At 65.8% G+C, this 19,154-nt stretch overlaps 1 protein-coding gene across 1 annotated transcript in view; it reads right to left on the reverse strand.

Annotated features, from left to right (window-relative positions):
• The window catches only part of WNK4 (WNK lysine deficient protein kinase 4), a 22,826-nt gene extending 5,226 nt beyond the window's left edge, over positions 1 to 17,600 (reverse strand). The window contains exons 1-12 of the mRNA XM_029912221.1: positions 16,993 to 17,600; positions 5,574 to 5,746; positions 4,704 to 4,924; positions 4,291 to 4,448; positions 3,252 to 3,340; positions 2,733 to 2,952; positions 2,040 to 2,370; positions 1,572 to 1,711; positions 1,398 to 1,471; positions 1,042 to 1,183; positions 477 to 593; positions 224 to 397 (exon numbers count right to left, since the gene is read on the reverse strand). Coding sequence (XP_029768081.1) covers positions 224 to 397; positions 477 to 593; positions 1,042 to 1,183; positions 1,398 to 1,471; positions 1,572 to 1,711; positions 2,040 to 2,370; positions 2,733 to 2,952; positions 3,252 to 3,340; positions 4,291 to 4,448; positions 4,704 to 4,924; positions 5,574 to 5,746; positions 16,993 to 17,538 — 2,385 coding nt within the window. The 5' untranslated portion in view covers positions 17,539 to 17,600. The remainder of the gene's footprint in view (positions 1 to 223; positions 398 to 476; positions 594 to 1,041; positions 1,184 to 1,397; positions 1,472 to 1,571; positions 1,712 to 2,039; positions 2,371 to 2,732; positions 2,953 to 3,251; positions 3,341 to 4,290; positions 4,449 to 4,703; positions 4,925 to 5,573; positions 5,747 to 16,992) is intronic.
• Between the last annotated feature and the right edge of the window lie 1,554 nt (positions 17,601 to 19,154).

Below are 19,154 nucleotides of genomic sequence, written 5' to 3' on the forward strand. Positions count from 1 at the left end.
GCTCACCGGGGGACGAGGGGGGGCGCGGCTCACCGGGGGACGAGGGGGGGCGCGGCTCACCGGGGGACGAGGGGGAGGACGGGGGGGCACTGCTCACCAGGGGACGAGGGGGAGGGCAGCGGGCGGGCTGCTCACCGGGGGACGAGCGGGAGGATGGCGGGGGCACTGCTCACCAGGGGACGAGAGGGGGGGCGCGGCTCATCGAGGGACGAGGGGGGCTCACCGGGAGGCCGTTGCTGGTGGCAGAGGGCGACAGGCTCTCAGGCTGCGGGCTGCCAGCCGCCCCGGTGGCACCACGCCCGTCCTTGCGCAGCAGGGTCTCCACGCGCTGGATGATGTCCTGGATCCGATGGATGAAGCTGTCCTGCTCCGACTGGAGGATGAACTCGTTATTGACCTGTGGGGCCGAGCAGGTGGGTCAGTGCTGGGCGTGGGCCCCCCAAACCCTGCCGAGCCCAGCCAGGCCCTGCACTCACCATGACGGCCGCAATCTCCTCCGGGTTGTCCCCGTCCAGGTCGAACTTGAAGGTCACCATCTTGTTGTTGTAGGTCTGCAACTGGCACTCCACCACCCGGTCGCTCTTGTCCGAGATCTGCGGGGCAGGGGCAGCTCACAGGCAGCTGCGGAGACCCCCCCCGCCACCCCCCGCCGGGAGCCAGGTAACGCACAGGGGGGGCCAGCGCTTGCGGTACCAGGCCTGTGCCAGCCCCGCTTCTCAGCCTGTGCAGATGGGTGGGTTTGGGGGGCCCTTTTGCCCCCTCAATGGAAACATGAAGGGCCGATCGGCGCTTCTGCCCCCCGCGTCGTTCCCTGTGAACTGCACATCCACACAGGGCAGGAGAGCGGGACCCGGGGCGCTGGAGCAGCCGCCGCGGTGCCCCCATGGGGCCAGGGCCAGCTAGGAACCAGGGAGATCGGCCCCCCGTTCCCTGCCACCCTGACCTCCCCCCGACAGCCCCTGCCCCACACTCCCATTCACAGCGAACTTCCGCCCCTCGGAGCCTGTGGGCGAAGGCAGGGCAGGTGCCGGTGGCGCTTACGTTGGTGATGCGCAGCCTCGATCTGGCTCGGCGCCGCAGCAGCTTCCCCGAAGCCCGCTTGGCCGGCAGCTTGGCGTTCTGCTCGCTGGCCGAGAGCCCTTCGCAGCCGTCGCTCAGGCCGGACGCCACGTCAGACGCGTAGCTGGGGGGAGGCCGTAGCACCACAGCACAGGGGCAAGAGTTACTAATGGCCGATCCCACCTGCCCCAGCCCAATATCCCCCGTAACCCACCCTGATCCCCCTCTCAGCGACCTGTCCCAGCCCCTTCCGGCCACCACCTCCCAGGGGGGCAATAGCTGACTCCTCCACCAAGGGGCTGGGGGCACAGCGCTGACGGAGCAGGGCCCAGACGTACCTGTCCACTGGGGAAGAGAACTCGCTGGCCGGGGCAGACGGCAGGCGCTCCATGGGCGAGCTCACTGCGATGCTCTGCGGGGAGAAGCCGGAGTGAGGGGGCATCCTGGCACCCCCAGCAGCCCCCCAAAGGGGAGCGCCAGGTGCCCCTGTGGCAGCGCCAGGCCCCACTCACCACGGGGAAGCAGCTCTCTGACTGGGCAGCTGGTGGGCTGGAAGGGTCCCCGGTGGAGAAGGTGCCCGAGTGGCAGAGGGACAGGTCGGGCGAGTCCACGAACCCAGAGGAGCTCAGGTACCCGTCCGTCTCGCAGTCAGCTGGGGAGCAGAGAGCAGGGTGAGTGGCCAGCCCAGGGGCCCAGCCCACCAAATCCTGGCTGCCAGCTGCCCATGGGGGAGGGCCAGGGCAGGCTCCCCCCAGGAGCTGCCGTTTCTCGCCCCCCTTCCCCGGGAGAACGGGAGAGAAACAGGAGCAGCTGCCTCGAGCCATCACTGCCAGGGCGCCACGTTCCAGGCTCCCAACCATGCCAGCCGCAGATGCCAATGAGAGGCTGGGAGCTGCTCTCTCTGCACCCCAGGGAGACGCAGGCCAATGCCAGCCACACCCCTCCCCCTGCCCCGCGGTGCCCGCGCACTGGCTACGTACAGGTGGTGGAGGAGTAGCTGGTATGCCGGTACAGGAAGTGCTGGTGCTGATCTGCCTCGGGCTCCTCGGGCTCCGGGGGGAAGGTGCCCCCAAAGACAGAGTCCCCGGAGCCAGGCGTGGCCGGCGAGGCCTGGGGGGTGGCAGGCACCGGGGGGCACTTCAGCTCCTCCAGCAGGGGCAGGACGCCCGGCTGCTTCTCCTGCTCCTGGCGCCGCAGCTCATCCTGCACCCGCTTCACCTTCTCCCGCTTGCGCTTGATGGTGACCACGCGGTCCCGCACCGCCTTGGCCACCAGCTTGTAGTCCGCCTCGCACACAAAGCCCAGGGTCACCTGCAGGAGGTGCGGGGGGCGCGTCAGTCCTTGCCCCGGCCCAGCCTGGCAGAGCGATCCGGGCACAGGCGAGGTCAGGGCACCAAGGGACGGGGGGACTAAGGGATGGGGCTCGGTTGCGCCGGGGCAGCCCAGGCAGAGGGTAAGACGATCGCTGCCCCAGAACGGACCCTGCCCCCTGCACAAGGCAGCAGCGCCCGCTACAGGCAGCGGCAAGCCAGCAGCACAGATCCCAGCAGCTTCCCCTGCGCCAGAGCTGTGGGCAGCGTGGGTCCGCGGAGGGGACCGGGCCTGGCCCAGATCATTGTCTCCCCATCCCAGGTGGGGGCAGGGCTGCTCCCCCTCCCCCCACGGGCACCTACCATCTCCTGGGCCACCTCCTCGGCCACGTCCTTGTGCAGCTCGAAGAGGAACTCGAGGGCGTTGTTGTCCTTGTACTTGCCGTGCAGTTTCTTGGTGTCGTCCATGCGCAGCCAGAGCTTGAGGCCGGACTTGACGCCGTCGTCCTCCTCGGCCAGCTCCACGTGCACCCCCGTGTCCTCCTGGAAGAAGGAGTGGTCCAGCAGGTCCTGGATGGTGTACCTGGCGGACAGTTCGGGGTCAGCGCAGCCTGGGACCCTGGGGGGCCGCTGCCCAGCCAGGGAACCCATACGGCACAGGGACCCCATCCAGCACAACTGGCACCACGGGACAGAGCCCGGCACATGGACTGAGCCGGCACCAGGGCACCTTAGCTCATCTGGAACCCGGGCCGTCAGCCCAACCCGGCCAGCCCCCTCTACCCCAGAGGCCTCCAGCCCCACAGCCCTGCCCCCCCCCCAATCTCAGCCCCCCCCCTCCCCAAGCCCTGTGGCCCCACACTCCTGCCCTGCCGCGCCCACCTCTCAGCCTTGTTCATGCGAATGCAGCCCTCAATGATTTCCTTCAGCTCTGGCACCTTCACCTTGTAGAAGCTGTTGGGTTTCATGCCCTGCAGGGAGACATCCCGACAGTCAGGCAGGTCCCAGGCCAGGCTGTGCTCGAGCAGCTGTGACACCCCCTGCAGCGCTGCGAGCAGACATCCCTGAATGTGCAGGGGGCTGGACTGAGGTGAGACTGGCCCTGTGAGCAAGTGACATCTGGGGCTGCCCTCTGGCTCCGGGGACCTGACTCCCAGTACCCGCAAGTTGAGCTTGGAAGGGACCCCACAGGGAGGGGCCGGGAGGAAACACCCCTCACCCCCGGGACAGAGACCCCGATTCAGGCAGGCAAGAGCCAGTGGCTCAGAGTGAGCAGAACCACCCAGCACCAGTCCCTGGCCATGCCCCTCCCTGCCCCGAGCGAGGGGGCAGAGCAGTTCGAGGGGACGGGAGGTCATGGAGCAAACCGGCACCACGCTGGATCTGGCTGGCTCAGGGTCGTTAAGGCTGCAGGCTGGCCCAGGGCAGCGGAGCGGACCAGGTTCACAAAGAGCTTCCTGGTTCCGCCCCATTAACGCTGGAGGCTGCTGCTCCCAGGTCCTGGCACGCCAGGGAGCAGCGCGTGGACAGCCACGCGGCCTCCGCCAGACAGAAACCTGCGGCGGGGAGCAGAGCAGGGGCAGCTGGGAGACACAGCTATGGGGGAATGGGGCCTGCCTGCAAGGGCGTCCAGGAGAGCCGCTCGGCTCCCCCTTCTGTCACCAGACAAGGGACCCAAGAACTCAGCCGTGGCTAGCGGCTGACCTGGGCATCTCTGCCCAAGGGTCTGGGCGTGGAGCTGCTCCCAGAGCAGCCTCAGGAAGGAGGGAACGTCTTAGCTAAGGGCCAGGCTGGGGTTGAGCAGCTCCGGGGGGGAGGTGTCCCCGGGCCCCCAGAGTGGCTCCGGTGCGGGAGGGGTTTCCCTGGCAGAGCGGTGCCGGCTGGGGGGTCCCCGCATCGAGGCGCAGACGCAGCCACTCACCGAGGTGACCTTGCGGTAGATCTGGGCGGCGTTCTGGCACTCCGAGTAGGGGTACTCCGAGGTGGCCATCTCCAGCATGCACATGCCGAAGGCGTACACATCCACCGCCTCGTCGTACTTCTCCTCGTACATCTCGGGGGCCATGAACTCCGGGGTGCCTGGGGGCGCGGGGGACACAACTCAGCACCAAGCTGCGCCTTGGGGCTGGCTAGCCACACCCTGCCGGCCTGGGGGGGGGGGGGGAGGGGCTGGCTGCAGGGGAGGCTGCGCTCAGCAGAGCCAGGCTGGTGTTGGCCACCCCAGAGGTCCCATGGCGCAGGGCGCCCCCCGGACCGCGAGTGGCCCCTCAGCCAGGCTATCCCGGGGAACCCGCCCCAGGGGCCCGGCCGCTCGCACGCCCAGCGCCCCGGTACCTATGACGCTCTTGGCGAAGGAGGCCCGCTTGAGCGTGGCCAGGCCCAGGTCCCCGATCTTGACGGAGCCGGTGGGGCCGGTGATGAAGATGTTGTCACACTTGAGGTCGCGATGGATGATGGGGGGCGAGCGCGTGTGCAGGAAGTGCAGCCCCTTGAGGATCTGCCGGCTCCAGCGCTGCAGGACCTTCAGCTTCATCTCCTTGAAGCGCTTCAGGTAGCTGCGAGGGCGACACGGGCGGCATGAGGGGGCGACTCCAGCTGCTGCCCCCGGCCAGGCGCCACGGAGCTGGGCAGCAGGGTCCCGGCGCAGGCTGCGTGGAGACTCTTCTCACCCAGGCAGCACACACAGCCGGCTTCGCAGGTGTCAAGGGCCAAGCATGGCCTAGCGACGGCGAGCAGCCGGCGCTGCCTGGTGCAGCACAGCACGGCGAGAGAAGGGCGCCCGGGATGCACTGACAGCTGTTCCTGAGCCGGCGGGCGACACGCTGTGCAGTGGGGGCTCGGGGGTCGCGGAGCGCCTGGCAGGCCCTGGGCTTTGCCCCAGCACCCCCACCAGTTCTCAGGCCCACCCCGGTATGCGGCTGCAGCCCAGCTTGGCCGAGAGGAGCTGCTAGCTCTGCCCGGATCCTGCCCCGGCCCCTTCACGCCAGGCAGGGGCGGCTTGGAATGCAACTGGCCCACATGCCGGCCAAGCTCACTGTGCCAGCAACCACAGCCGTCACATGCAGGCCAGACAGGCTCCCCCCCCACCTGCTAGGACCCTACCCCCTCTCCCCACAGGCCCCAGTGCCCCCTCTCCGCCTGCCACACAACCCCCACCCAGCCAGAACCCGGAGCCCTCCCCCCTGCCAGCCCAGCCCCGCTCACGTTTTCAGGGTGCCCGAGGTCATGAGCTCAGTGACCAGCACGATGCAGATCTGGCCCTTGATGGCCGACTTCCAGGAGTCGTAGAAGCGGACAATATTGGGATGCTGCAGGCCCTTCAGCATCTCCACCTCCTCACTGAAGCGCTGCCGTTCAGCCTTCGACAGCTTCCGAGTCTGCAAGGAACCCACAGGGGAGGCATGAGTGGCCACTGGGGGGCGCCCTCTGGCACAAGGGACCCGTCCTGGCCTGAGCCAGCCCCATACCCCCGCCCCCGGGCCCCCCCCCTCGCTCCCCCATACCCCTGCCACGGAGCCCCCACTCGCTTCCCCTTACCCCTGCCACGGAGCCCCCCCTCGCTCCCCCATACCCCTGCCATGGAGCCCCCCCTTGCTCCCCCATACCCCTGCCACGGAACCCCTCTCTCGCTCCCCCATACCCCTGCCACGGAGCCCCTCAAAACAACCCAGCCACTAAGAGCCTCCATGCTCCCACCCAGAGATGGAACCCCTATTGTTTCCCCTATCCATCCTCCCGGCTCCCTTTGCCAGCCACATACACGGCAGCAAGGCCACGCCAAGCTCCCAGTACAGAGCCCAGACTGGCTGCGTGGGCACCGGTGCCCCGCATAGACAGCAGCCATGGCCTGTCCCAGCAGCCCCGTGAGGGCCGCTGGCGCTGCCCAGGGCAGCAGCATTACTCACGTAGCAGAGACGAGCGGAGCCAGGCACCATGGCACCAGCAAGGCCACGCAGAGCGTCCCCCCGCCCCCCCACGCCCTGGAGCCAGCGCAGGGCTGGGGAGCTGGCAGCCGCTAATCGCGCCGGCTGGACGCACTGTGCAGCCCAGCTGCCAGACTCCCCCAGAACGCCCCGGCCCAGCTTATCAGCACCAGAGTCAGCCCGTATCTGGGTCAGGATGGACATGGAGTGTCGGGTGGGGACAGAGCAGCCCGGGGCTGCGGGCACAAGAGCGGAAATTCACTCACCTCCCAGCCCCAGAGAGCAAGCAGGGACAGCAGGACCCTTTGCCCAGCGAACAGCCGGGCTCTGCACAGAGAGAGCCGGGGCCAAACCAAGCCCCCCGTGTGCCAGCCCCCGCAGGGGAAGGACGTGTCTCCCCCGCCCCTTCCAGGGAGCAGAGGGGCCCGACAGGGACAGGGCAGGGGTGAGACTTTTTGGCTTACTCTGGATTTGCTGCTCCCCTGTTAAGCCACATGCTGGCTGGAGGGAGGGACTGGGCCAGCATTTCAGCGGCTGGCTGGAGTGGGCACGGTGCCCACGCAGCACGCTGGGGTGTTAGCGAGACAGAAGCCGCCCCCAGCCCAGCGCTGAGATTCTCCAGCGAGGACGCAGGTCACTGGCTGGTGAGGCAGCGCAGGGCCCCTCTCCCTCCTGCGCCCAGTGAGCCCAGCCAGAGGAGGCTGCCCACTCGCACGGCGCTGGGCATGCGCCCACGTGGACACGGAGTGACACCAACAAAGCCACCGGTGTCTGCACCTCCTGCTGCAGCTGTGGGCCGCGCAGGGCCGGAGATCGGCGCCACCTTTTATCCAAGGGGGGGCAAACCCGACTCCTCCCCAGCAGCCCACCCAGCCTGCCTTTGTGCCCCAGCTCAGGGCACGCACCTGCGTTCGCGCGGGGGCTCGTTTCCACTGGGGATTCCGCCCCAGCATAGCAGTCCTGGGGCATCAGTCACCAGCCCCTGCACAAGGGGGGGCCGAGGCCTGGTGACCCCCAGGTGCCAAGCACCCCCCACCCCGCGGCTCAGCAGGGCCCAGGTAGTTGGATCCCAATTCGCAGCCTGAGAACTTGTGACAAGAGACAGGAGGGAGCGCTCAGCGCCCCAGCACAGCTCCTGCCAGCCAATGCCCTGGCTAAGAGACAACTTGTGTGCACAGGGGCAGCGTGCCCTGGGCTGCCCCCTCCACCTGGCATAGCCCCCCCAGTGTCTCCCGCCCAGCCAGCATGGCCCCTCGGGCCAGCCTTGCACCCGTACACAAGGAACAATTCCTGCTGCCTCCTCGGAGAGCGGGCGGGCGGCTGGCGAGTGCAGACACAGGGCACCTTTATGGCAGGGGGCCACGCGAGCCTCAATGCCGCCTTTGTTGGCAGCACAGGCGCGTCAGGCTCTGGGCCCGGTTTTTCCATGTTCCTCCTGCTCAAGTTAATTAAAGTGGCAGCAGAAGTGGAGCTTTGACAGAGGCTTAAAGCACCGTGACTAGGAGCCCAGCCCCAAGGTCAGCAGGGAGGGCACAGGCACCTGCCCCCTGGGGCTCAGCCTGGCAGCTCCATCCCCTCACCAGGGCTGCTGGTGCCAGCCAGGACAGCTTCCCCTCCGCCCACAGGCCAGGCAAACGCCCATGAGTCCTGCTCAGCACACACACAACCCCTTCCTCCGCCCCCCCTCCCATTGCCTCCCCCACGCTCCCCCCTCCAGCCCCCCACCCCACAGCGCTCCTGCGTGCTGTCCAGGCTCTGGAGTCCCCATGCATTCCTGTCATGTGCTCCACAAACCAAACCCTCCCCTGGAGCCGTGCCTGGCCGCTGGCATGCTGGTAACTGTGCCCAAGGCCCTGGAGTCGCTGCCCTGCTCGCTCCCTCGTAGAACCCAGCACTGTCCGGAGAAACTGGCACAAGTGGAGGGCTGATCCCCCTGCCCCAGCGCCAGCCACTGCCCGGCCTGTGGCACCCTCTCCCTAGACAGGGGCCAGAACTCCTGTTCCCCCACCCGCAGGGCGCTACGGGGCCACAGCTCTCTCCTTGGCCCTGGCCAGTGATAATACTGGGGAGCCGGGCCTGGCGTGGAGGCGAGATACGCCAGCAGTCGCTGCGAGCCCAGTTTGCCTTGGCGTATCTTTAAGGCAGGCGCATGAAATGACATGAGCCTGGAGCAGCAAGAGCTGACTCCATCCATGGCCCCCGGTCGATTCCTGGCCTGCGCTCGAAATGCCGAATGTGCCGCGCGGGCGGCGTTTCCTGGCAGGGCCCTGCCTGCTGGGAGCGGGAACACTGCTCCTGGAGGGCTGCAGCCCTACATCCGACAGCAAGCACCCCCCTCTGCCCCTCCCTGATGAGAGCAGGGCCCATGGGAGCCTGTGGAGGGCTGACCCCCCTGCCCCAGCGCCAGGCAGCGAGCAGGCAGAGTGCAGGCAGGATCCGGAGCTGCCCGGCTGGAACAGCTCTCCACATCCCTGCACTGACAGCCAAAGAAACCAACGGCTCGCGGCTGCCGTGTTCCTAAACACTGGAAGCTGCTGGCTCCAGGGAGCCGTGCGCTCGGCCCCTTGGCTCGCAGGAGCCATAAATCAGCCCGGGAATCTTTCGTAATGTTTTCGTTGCATCATAACTGGCCCCGTGGCTGAGTTGCAGCTGCCCAGCGCCCCACATGGGGCTGTGCACAATCCCCTCCTTTCAAACCCACGTTCGGGGCCCTAACCCAGCCCAGCCCAGAGCAGGGAACCCGCCGAGACCAATGAATGGCACCTTTTAGATCCTGGGCAAGCGAACTGATCTCCAAGCCCCTCCTCTGCCAGTCCTGACCCATAGCAGCCCCTGCTAGTACAACCGAGGAGGAGACCACCATTCCAGCCTTGGCTTCTCTCGAACAAGTGCTCCCAAACTGAAATAGCAACCAACACATCCAGTGGCACCAACCTGAGACCCAGCAAACTCGTCAGGGACCAGCTGAGCCTCAGTTAATTACAAACAGCAGCCGGAAGCACTTGGGGAGTCACCTGAGAGCATTCCAGCCCCAGACAGTCCCCGGGCAGCTCCCCACCCCCAGTTTCCAGACCCAGAGGGGGGAGGGGAGGGGAGGGGTCTGGCCTGGCACAGGGCTGGGCTCCGGGAAGCCACACGTCTCCCAAGGTGCTCACGAGGAACCAGATCCAGGAACTCCGGAATCTGTTGCCCAAGCCTGCGAGCTGCTGCTGAGAGAACAGGAAGAGCCCCACGCTGCCCCCCACCCCAGGGGCTCACTGTGCCTGGACAGAGCATACGGGCTCCCCCAGATGGAGTGCTAGAATGCAAGGGGGGGATCACGCCACCCCCAGAGCTGCGAGGGCACAGCCTGCCCTCCAGTCCTGTGCCCCCCATGCCCGGAGGGCAATAACCAGGCTGGCACATGCTGCTTAGCGTTCTTGATACATTACCATTGAGATGTGGGGGCTACGACTGGGCGAGGGAGGGGCTAGGAGCCAGGATGCCTGGGTTCTGTCCTGGCACCCTTTCGGCAGCACTATGTTTGGTGAAAGTTCACCTTGTGGGCCAGGTGCCCCAGCAGCTCCACACAGGCCAAGATGGCCTGTGCCCAACGAACAAGCCCCAGGAGGGCTCTGCCAAGCAATGCCAGCAGCAACCCCCCCCAGCTCCACTCACTGAGAAGGGTCCCTAAGGCGTCTGCTCAGCATATGCATTGCCAGGTGATGCACCCCCCAGCTCCAGCAGCCTCGCTCAGCCCGGAGGGCAGGGACACAATGTACCCCGCTAATAGCCGCCGCGTGCACAGCAGTGCGACGCTCTGGGTCACAGACGCTGGAGCCGTCTAACAAGCTGGGATGGAAGCCCCCCCTCCCCCCACTTGCCAAGGCAGGGCTGGCCTCCTCCGGGCAAGGCTGAACCAAGGGAGTTCTGGCCAGTCCCTGTGGGCAGGGGGACCGGGACCAGGAGAAAAGCTGCAGTAAGTGTGTGTCCTGCACATGAGGAGAGGACCCGGGGCGAGCAATGAGCACTTGGAATTAAAGCCCAAAGCCGGGGATTCGCCGTGTGTTGGAGAAGCGCCACTGAGCTCCCCGAGGGCTCTGCAGACACCGTCTGCCTCCCGCCCCAACTCCCAGCTGAGGGGTCCCAGCAGTTCAGCAACCCAGAGCCACCGAGTCCCAAGTGCCAGAGCCGGCCGGGATCTCACTGCTAGGTCCCGCTGCCAGCCCGGGCGCCCCGCTGCTCTCATTGGCCCCTGCCGAGGTGGAGCTGGGGGAGGCGGTGTGGTATTTTTACACGTTTCTTCCTCTCCCAAGGTGTTTATGAGGCTCTGGCTACAGACCCAGCTCTGTGATGCCCTGGGCAGCAGAGCCAAGCAGCAGCCTCTGAAAGCCCCATTGTGCAGGGCCCAGCATCCTGGAGAGGGGACCAATTTACATAATTATGGTGCATTTATAGCTAAAAGCCTCTGCAGGCCACCATAGCGCGTGCAGCCTGGCCCTGAAATAGCACCCGGCCATAAATCCCCACCTGGGCTGGCCCCACAGACCTCTCCAGCTGGAGCCAGCTCGCTGCTGCCCCAGAGAAACAGCAACCCGGGAAAGAGCGTGGCTGGCACAGAACTGCCGCCTGGAGAAGAGATCAGCCCCCGCCTCTACGGAGCCTCCTCCCAGGCTGGGAGCAGAGGCCCAGCCTCCATGTGTTCAGCGATTCTGTGTCCCTCACCCCTCGCATCCCACAGGAGCTTGAAAACAACTCAGCTCTTCCATTCACTTCCTGACTGGCACCCATGGTCAGAGCACCCCTGGGCACAAGGAGCCGAACCCTCCCACGGCTGCTCAGCTAGTGGGGTGCCGGGGGCAGATCGTTTCCCTAGGTCCCATGGAGCTCAACAGCCCCAACACATACCAGGAACCACCAGGCCTGGAACAAGCGGCTCCCAGGTCAGTCTGGTGGGGGCAGAAACCCACCAACCCAACCACAGCCCGGCGGAAAGGGGCTCCCAGCGCAGCCCCAGGCGGCTTCGTCAGCAGGCACCTGGCACCGCCTTACACACCCAGCCCTGCCCTGAGGGTCAGGCAAGTACTGACAGCCCTGCTCGAGCCAAGTCCCCCAGGAGAGGGAATGGTACTGCCTGGACCAGGGAATGGGGCGTTCCCACAGATCAACAGGTCCCCCAGCGGTGCCCACACCACGCAGCGTAACCGGGGAGTACAGGGCCTCTTGTGCCAGGCCGTGACCAGAGCACCTGGGCAGCACTGTCCCAGCATGCGCCAGTCTGAGGCGCAGAACAAGCGCCCAGCCTACAGGCCACAGCCCCAGTCTGCCCTGCCTGGGCAGCCAGCGTGGGGTCTCCCCCACTGTATTGCTACCCATGGGGAGGCCGGCTCAGGGCTCTGCCACCCAGAAGCTGCATGGACTCACACCCAGAACGACCGGCGGGGGGGGGCTGCCCTGGGGCCAGTGGAGCAGTAACCAGAGGAGATGTTACCCACCTGCCCTGAACCTAAGGGCCACTAGGACAGCCTGGAGCTGCGTTCCCAGCTGGGCATGTGGGCGCAGAGGCTGCCCCCAGGGACCTGAAACGCACCAGGAGCCCCTGCCCCCCCCCTCCCTGCGGTGTAACGCGACCCCCAGCCGTGCAGCGCCAGTACAGAGAGGCCTGTAAGCACAAGACAAGCTCAGGCTTCTGGGTCACCACCGGACACTCTCCCCGTGCCGTCCCTGCCCAGGCCCCCCCAGCCTCTGACCACAAGCCCCCGGAGCAAGGCCTGTCCTGCCAGTGTTTGGGATGCACCCAGCACACAGGGGCACTACCACAGACACTGTAAAACTGCAACCCCAGAGGCCCCTGCCCCCTTGAAGGGCTCACGTCCACCTGGGGGGGCCCAGCTTGGGTTCACCAGCCCCCCTTCCTCAGCTCTGCTCCGCCCACAGCAGCACGGGCTCTGGGGAAGGGACAAGCACTCGGTGCATAAGGAGAGAGCGTGCAGACACGCCCTGGCCAGTTCAGGCAACTCCAGCTCTTGGCTCTGCGCCACTGCCCACGGCGGTGGGGGGGGGGGGGTCCTGCAGGAAACCGCTCATGATAAACAAATATTTACCAGTTGGACCCACTTTGGGCCTCTGGTTTCCCCAGCCCCCCCCAGCATCCCCCCGGCATCGGTCAATAAAAACACTGCTTTAAACCTGATTTCAGAAACCAGAAATGTGTCAGGCCAAGACTATTATGTGTGGGAAGCCCAGGGCTGGGGTAGCAGGGGGCTCCGGGCCAGGACCGAGGGGCACCGGCAGAGCTGGGGGGGCGGGGCTGGGGTAGCAGGGGGCTCCGGGCCAGGACTGAGGGGCACCCACAAAGTTGGGGGCGGCGGGAGCAGGGCTGGGGTAGCAGGGGGCTTCGGGCCAGGACTATGGGCACCGGCAGAGCTGGGGGGGGCAGGGCTGGGCTAGCAGGGGCTGCGGGCCAGGACTGAGGGGCACCGGCGGGGGGGGGGGGGCGGGGCTGGGCTAGCAGGGGCTGCAGGTCGCTAGTGAGGGGCACCGGCAGGGCTGCGGGTCGGGAGTGAGGGGCACGGGCAGGGCAGCTGGGTGAGAAGCTCAGGACTGGAATAGCGGGTCAGGGCTGAGGTCAAGTGACCGTTTATATTTTAAAAGCAATAAATGACAACTGTGTGACAAATGCAGGACAAAGCTATTTCTGAAAGGGCACAACCACAACCACTTTTATTTGTGGTACAAACTCCTATATTTGTACCACAGCGGCTGATTCTCTGCAGGATTAGGGCTCAAAAACAGGCTTGTTAAGTCTGCTCACATGCTCCTTGGCTCTGCATGGCACAGGGGGCTTGGGACAAGAGATGCTGAATGAGGAAATCCTAACCGAGGGGCACTGGCAGAGCTCTGTGGGGGGGAGGTAGCAGGGGGCCGTGGGTCGGGGCTGAGGGGACTGGCAGAGCTCTGTGGGGGGGAGGTAGCAGGGGGGTCGGGGCTGAGGGGACTGGCAGAGCTCTGTGGGGGGGAGGTAGCAGGGGGCCATGGGTCAGAGCTGAGGGGACTGGCACAGCTCTCGGGGGGCAGATCAGGATCGAGGGGTATCGGCAGAGCTGGAGGAGGCAGCCGAGCCAGGGCTGGCGCGGAAGCTCGGACCGGGCGGCAGGGGATGGAGCGCTCAATGACCGTCTGTTCTGGTCACTCCCTCGGCAGCCCCTGGCACTGCAGGCTGGCGGCAGAGAGGACACTGGGCTCGACGGACCCTTGCTCTGACCCACGTGGCTGTTCTTGTGCTTTCCTGGGACTCAAGGGGCAGCAGGAGCTTTGTATCCCCCACCTCCTCCTGGGAAGGTGCAGCCTGCTGGCCTGCCAGACCCACACGGAGCGGCTGGCACTGCTCAGCACTGATGCCTGCAGACAGGCCCCCCACTCGGTGGCCCCCCAAATCAGCATCACTTTGTAAGCACACCAGAAAGCCGTCTGGCACCATCCCCACAACAGCCGGCCTGGCCGCGCCAAACACTGCCAGCCAGGCTAAGAGACCAACACAAACGGCCCCCGGCCCCCTCCCCAGCAGGGCTGCAGGACGTCTGCTGGGTACCTCAGATCCAGCCTCGCAAACGGCCCGTGCTCTCAGCCTGACGGGCGCCCTCTGACGTGGCCTGTGGAGAGAGACTGGGATCCGCCTGGCAACTCAATCTGGAGCAGCAACACTGGGGCAGGGTTGAGAACCAACCTGGGGCCAAGACAGGTGGCCAGATGCCCCCCAGGCTGCGCTAGCAGCGAGCGCGGAGAACGGGCCAGGGACGCACATGCCTGGCACGGCCCAAATACAGGATACAGCACGTGACAAACCCACAGAGGGACACACAAATTACACACCCAGGAAAAGCCAGGCACCATGGGGCTGACTGCGGAGAGTGTGACTGTGACCTCTGGGCAAAGGGCCTCAATGCTTGACCCCGGGAAGCGTCACCACTAATACCAAGGGGCTTCCGCTTTGTGTGCAAGGTGGGAAGCTTCGGGAGAAAACTCCAGGAGACAGAGCAAAGCTCCAGTGGGCAGACACGAAGGGCCAGCCTGCTGCTCAGGGTACAATGCCCCTTCCTCCCAGAACCACCCGCTGCCATGCAGGAGTCCCTCCGCCCACCCGGAGACGCAGCCATCGGCGCGCACACAGCGACGCCCCACGCTGCTTTTAGGGGCAGGAGACAAACTCGCAAGACACGTTTTTCTGTGTAAACAAGGACTTGGAACTCGCAGCTGCACCAGCCGCCCCAAGGACGAGGGTGGTCAGAGATTTTGGACTGCAGCCGAAGCCCATCCCAAGGGGTTATGTGGAGATGTGGGGTCCTCCGGAAGGGACAGTCCCCATACAGCCCTGCTACTGGCTGCAGCAGGAAGGAGGATGGGGACTACAGAAACCAGCCCCCTCTCAGCACAAGCTCCCCAGCAGAGGGAGGCTGGGGTTGGAGGAGGAAGGGATGGGAGAGCTGGCAGGAGACCAGAAAGCGCCAGGTCCGGGTGTGTTAAAGCAGCTCCTGCATCCAGCCCCTAAGGACACCACAGAGCTTCTGGCAGCGTCACACAAACCGGCCACGGGTGCCCACCAACAAATCTCTGTTGATTAAGCCACTGGCACCACACTAGCCTCTGTCAGGAGAACCTGAGAGGAACCGTAACCCCCACCTACACTCCAGAGGCACCTCCAACACCTGCCAGCAGTGCCCCGAAACCAGAAGGTGAAGGGGCCAGTTCTGTAGACCACGGCGCAGAGCTGGCAATGGGGGCAAGGCTGGCGTTTGAAGCAGCCCCTCTGATGGGCGGGGCAGTGCACGCAGAAAAGGAAGCCCAGAGCCTGGCACTTAAGGCCTGATACACAACTACAACCTCTATGGGGCAGGGATTGGCATGCTGGCTGCGGGCGCTGCCATCACCAAGGGATGAGAATGAGCCATGCAGGAAGCTGCAATTGATGCAGAACCGAGCTCTGAGGAGCCCAGAGCAGCGAGATGCTGGGAGCATTTCACACCAGGGCCCAACATGCCAGAAGTTGGGAATGGGCGGCAGGGGATGGATCGCTGGACGATTCCCTGTTCTGTTCATTCCCTCGGGGCACGTGGCACTGGCTGCTGTCGGCAGACAGGATACTGGGCTAGATGGACCTTTGGTCTGATCCGGTCTGGCCATTCTGATGGCAGATCTGGCACAGCACCAAGATCCCAGCACCTGGGCACCTACGGATCTGAGCCATGCTGGAGGTAGGCAAGGGCAGGCGTTGCTTGGTTGCTGCAGTCCATCTGCAGAAACGGCACCAATGGGAATAGCCATGAATTACGGTAATTCAGTATCTGTGGCTGCTGCTGCCAGCTCTCCTACGTCAGAGAAATCACAGGTCTAGCGTGCCAGCCACGGGAGGCCACTACGGAGAGACCTGGGGCTGCAGGAGCCAGAGATAACGGAGAAATGAACAGATGTGGCCCCAATCCCCACACACACCTTCTCGGAGCTCCTTCTTCCCCAGTCTGCCGCAGTATCACAAGTATCTCTGGGGAATGGGAGGCCCAAGGAATAAGAAAGAGGCTGAAGCCGAACGAGGGGGCAGGGACCTGGGGGAAGCATCCCGCACATGCCCCCACCTGAAGTCTGAGACGTGTCTTGAACTCAGCTTTGGGGGTCCGGGAGAGCCCAACCCGACCCACGGCTCAGTCCCAGGGCCGTCAAAGGGGCACTTGGGCCAGCCACAAACCCCAGACTTTCTTAAACCCCTCCGGTGAAAGGAGCCACTGACCTGGCACCTGCAGAAAAGTTGGCCCAGCCGAACGGCCTGCCCTAGCCCTGCCAACACCACAGGCAGCGCCAAAGCACTGAGCCAGGGCCCAGGCCCGTCCTGCTGGTCAGTCCCTCCTCACTCCAACCTGCCCAGCTCAGCAATCCAGGGCCAGGGGCTGGGGAAACTCCCACACAGCCCTCACCCCCGACCTACCCCTGGAGCCTGAGTGCCAAGGGGCGGCCTTGTGCCCCAGCGCAGCGTCTGATTAACCTGAAGTAGAGCCCCATTGATCTGGGAACCTTGGGGGGCAGGGGGCAGCCCCAGAGTGGGGCTTGGTACGCTGGGTCCTGAGCAGGGGCCTTGCAGCCTGCTCGGCTGGCTGGCCGGACTGAGGTGCCCCAGCCCTGCAGTCGCTGTGACCCTGTGCTGGGGAGCTGCTCCGCTAGCCCCTGGAGCGTGGGGGAAGGATCCCAAACAGAATCGCCCAAATTTGTCAGACATCAGGGTCCAACCAGCTCCCCACTCTCAGGCACCCTGGCTCCTGACCCTGCAGAACATTACCTCCTCCCCAAGGGACTGCGCCTTGCCCAGCCAGCCACCTCCGGGAGCCGCGGCACCCACTTCCCCGCTCAGAACTCAGGAGACCCCATTCTCCCCCACCCCCCACCACAGGCCAGCCAGGTGCCAAGGGACGGGGGGCTCCTGGCTCTGCAGCACCCCGCCCTCCCACAGGCTGTGCAGCAAAGTGACCACTGGCGAGCAGCCGGCCCCGGGGACCCCCCGGCCCACCTGAGGGCGTAGGCGCTGGAACGGGGGGCGCTGGGGGCGCTTTCCATCATGTCCAGGGTTTACAGTTTGGTTCAGTGTCTCTCAGCCCCCCCCACGCCCCTGCCTGAGGGCGCCTGGCCCCGATCACCCCCGCCCCCGTTGAGGGCTCCCGGCCCGGGCCCGCACCCACCTGCAGCTCGCACCAGGCCACCTCCACGGTGGTCTCGGTGTCCAGCCCTTTGTAGACCGTCTTGAAGGAGCCGCGGCCGATCTCGATGTCGAACTTGAGGAACCGGCCGTCCGGGGAGGTGGCCACGGCGCGGGTCTCGATCTCCTCGTTCTCCTCCTGCGCCCGGCGGCTCTCGTCCGGGGGGGCGCCGCGCGGGGAGACCCGGCCGGGGGGCGGCGGCGAGGGCGTCTGGCCGCCGGTCTCGCTGCCCGAGCCGGAGCGCGCCGCGGGCTCTGCGCCTTGGAGAGCCCGGGGGTCCCCGCGCGCCTCCTGCGCCCCGGCCGGGCCGGACCCCGGGGGCCCCTCGTAACCCAGCCGCTCCAGCTCGGCCGAGCTCCGCCGGCTGAACCTGTAGGAGCCGCGGCGGCTCTCGCGCCCCCGGCTGCGGAGCGGGGCTGCCCGGCCGGGGGTCCCCGGCTCCAGGGCGATGCCGCAGCCGGACAGATCCACCTCGGTCTGGGACATGGCTCCGGCCGCGGGGGGCCCGGCCACGTGGAGCATCAGCATGGGGGTGCGGGGGGTCCGCGCCCGGGGCCAGGCGGGCTCCCCGCTTCGCACCTGGAGGCGCCGCAGCCACCGAGCCCGGACTGGGAGCCGCTGTGCGGCGCCGGCCCTGGGCTGCCCGGAGCCGAGCTCCGCCTGCCTGGCGCCTCCCCCTCCCCGGGCGCAACGCACGCCCCCGGCCCGCCCCCGCCGGCAGGGGAGCGGGGGGAGCGGCAGGCTCGGCGCCTGCCCGGGCTGGGAGCGGCGGGGGGCAAGGCCCGGCCGGGGCTCCCCACTCACCCCCCAGCTCTGCTCCCGACCATCAGGAGGACGCAGGTGTTGGTGAGGCTGGGACAGTTCAGAGCCTTCCCCTCCCGCTCTCCGGGGGGCAGCTCCGGGAGCGACCCTACAATAACAGCACCACCGAGCCAGAACAAGCAGCCCGAGGAGGAGCCTGGCCAGCCGGACCCTCTGCGCCCCCCTCCAATCCTCACACCCACCTCCCTAGCCTGCTGTTCCGGGCCTCAAGCCGGCTGTGGTGGCCATGCGATAGGTGCTGCCCCTTGTCCCTGGCCTTCTGTCCAAACCTGCACGGGGGCAGGGCCTGCCCTAGTTCTTTGTACAGCCCCTAGCACAGCAGGGCCTTGGTCCCAAGAGGGCTCCCGTGGCACTGCTCTGACAGAAGGAAAGCCCCAAATATTGGGATGGTAAAGCCCAAAGAGACGGATCCTCCTTGCAGAAAGACCGACACTGGGATGGGAGCACTTGGGCACAAAGACCTCTCGGGTCACTGTGGGCTAATGAGCCCTGTGGGCCAGCCGCCTTCTGCCCCCAGCTAAAGGACAGACCCACATCCCGGGGTGACGTCAGACCAGGGCGCACAACTAATGACCAAGTCCTTTCCTCCCACATGTGCAGCATTAATGTCTGGGAGAGGCAGGAGACTGGCCTAGATTGGGGAGTCCAGGGCGTTCCGTTCTTGACTCTGCCACTGACCTTTGGCAAATCGCTGTTTCTCTCTGGGCCTCAGTTTCCCTGTCAGTCCCATGGGGGTGATGTTTCTGACCTCCTTCGTAAAGCGTTTTGAGATCTGTGGATGACAAGTGCTGTTGTTATTCTCATAGATGGCGCACAGGTCTGCCCTGCTATGGCATGAGTTCCTTCCTGTATGCGGCGCAGAGCCATTTGCTAGACAGGGGTCCTTCCTCGGCTGTCTATTCTGCAGCACACTTGGGGAGGGTGTTCCTGCTGGAGGAGACGCTTGATCCACAAACCCAGACACCTCCACACCAAGGAAGCGCCCCCTAAAATGCTGATGCTGCAGGGAAACAGGAGAATTAACCTGTGTAAGTCCCCACTGGTCACGTCTTCCTCACTTGGCTGCACCTTATTCTGCTGAGGCTGTAACTCTCCAGTGCTCGGTGAGGGGAGTAGGGAGAGCCAGCCATGCGCTGTCACAGCGCAGTGATCAGAACCAGGGCCGGATTTAGGTGCAGGCGACCGCATGGGGTGCTGGGCTTGGGGCGTGCCGGGCTTGGGGGGGCTGTTTTTGTTGTTAGTGACAAAAGGGAAAATAGAACGTTTGAAGTAAAATGTTCCAGGTATTCCGTGTGTGGATTCATTTTTCACTAACCTCCTAG

Source organism: Terrapene carolina, unplaced genomic scaffold (genome assembly GCF_002925995.2).
Source record: "Terrapene carolina triunguis isolate 2854851 unplaced genomic scaffold, T_m_triunguis-2.0 Scaffold193, whole genome shotgun sequence".
Taxonomy (NCBI): Eukaryota; Metazoa; Chordata; order Testudines; family Emydidae; genus Terrapene; species Terrapene triunguis.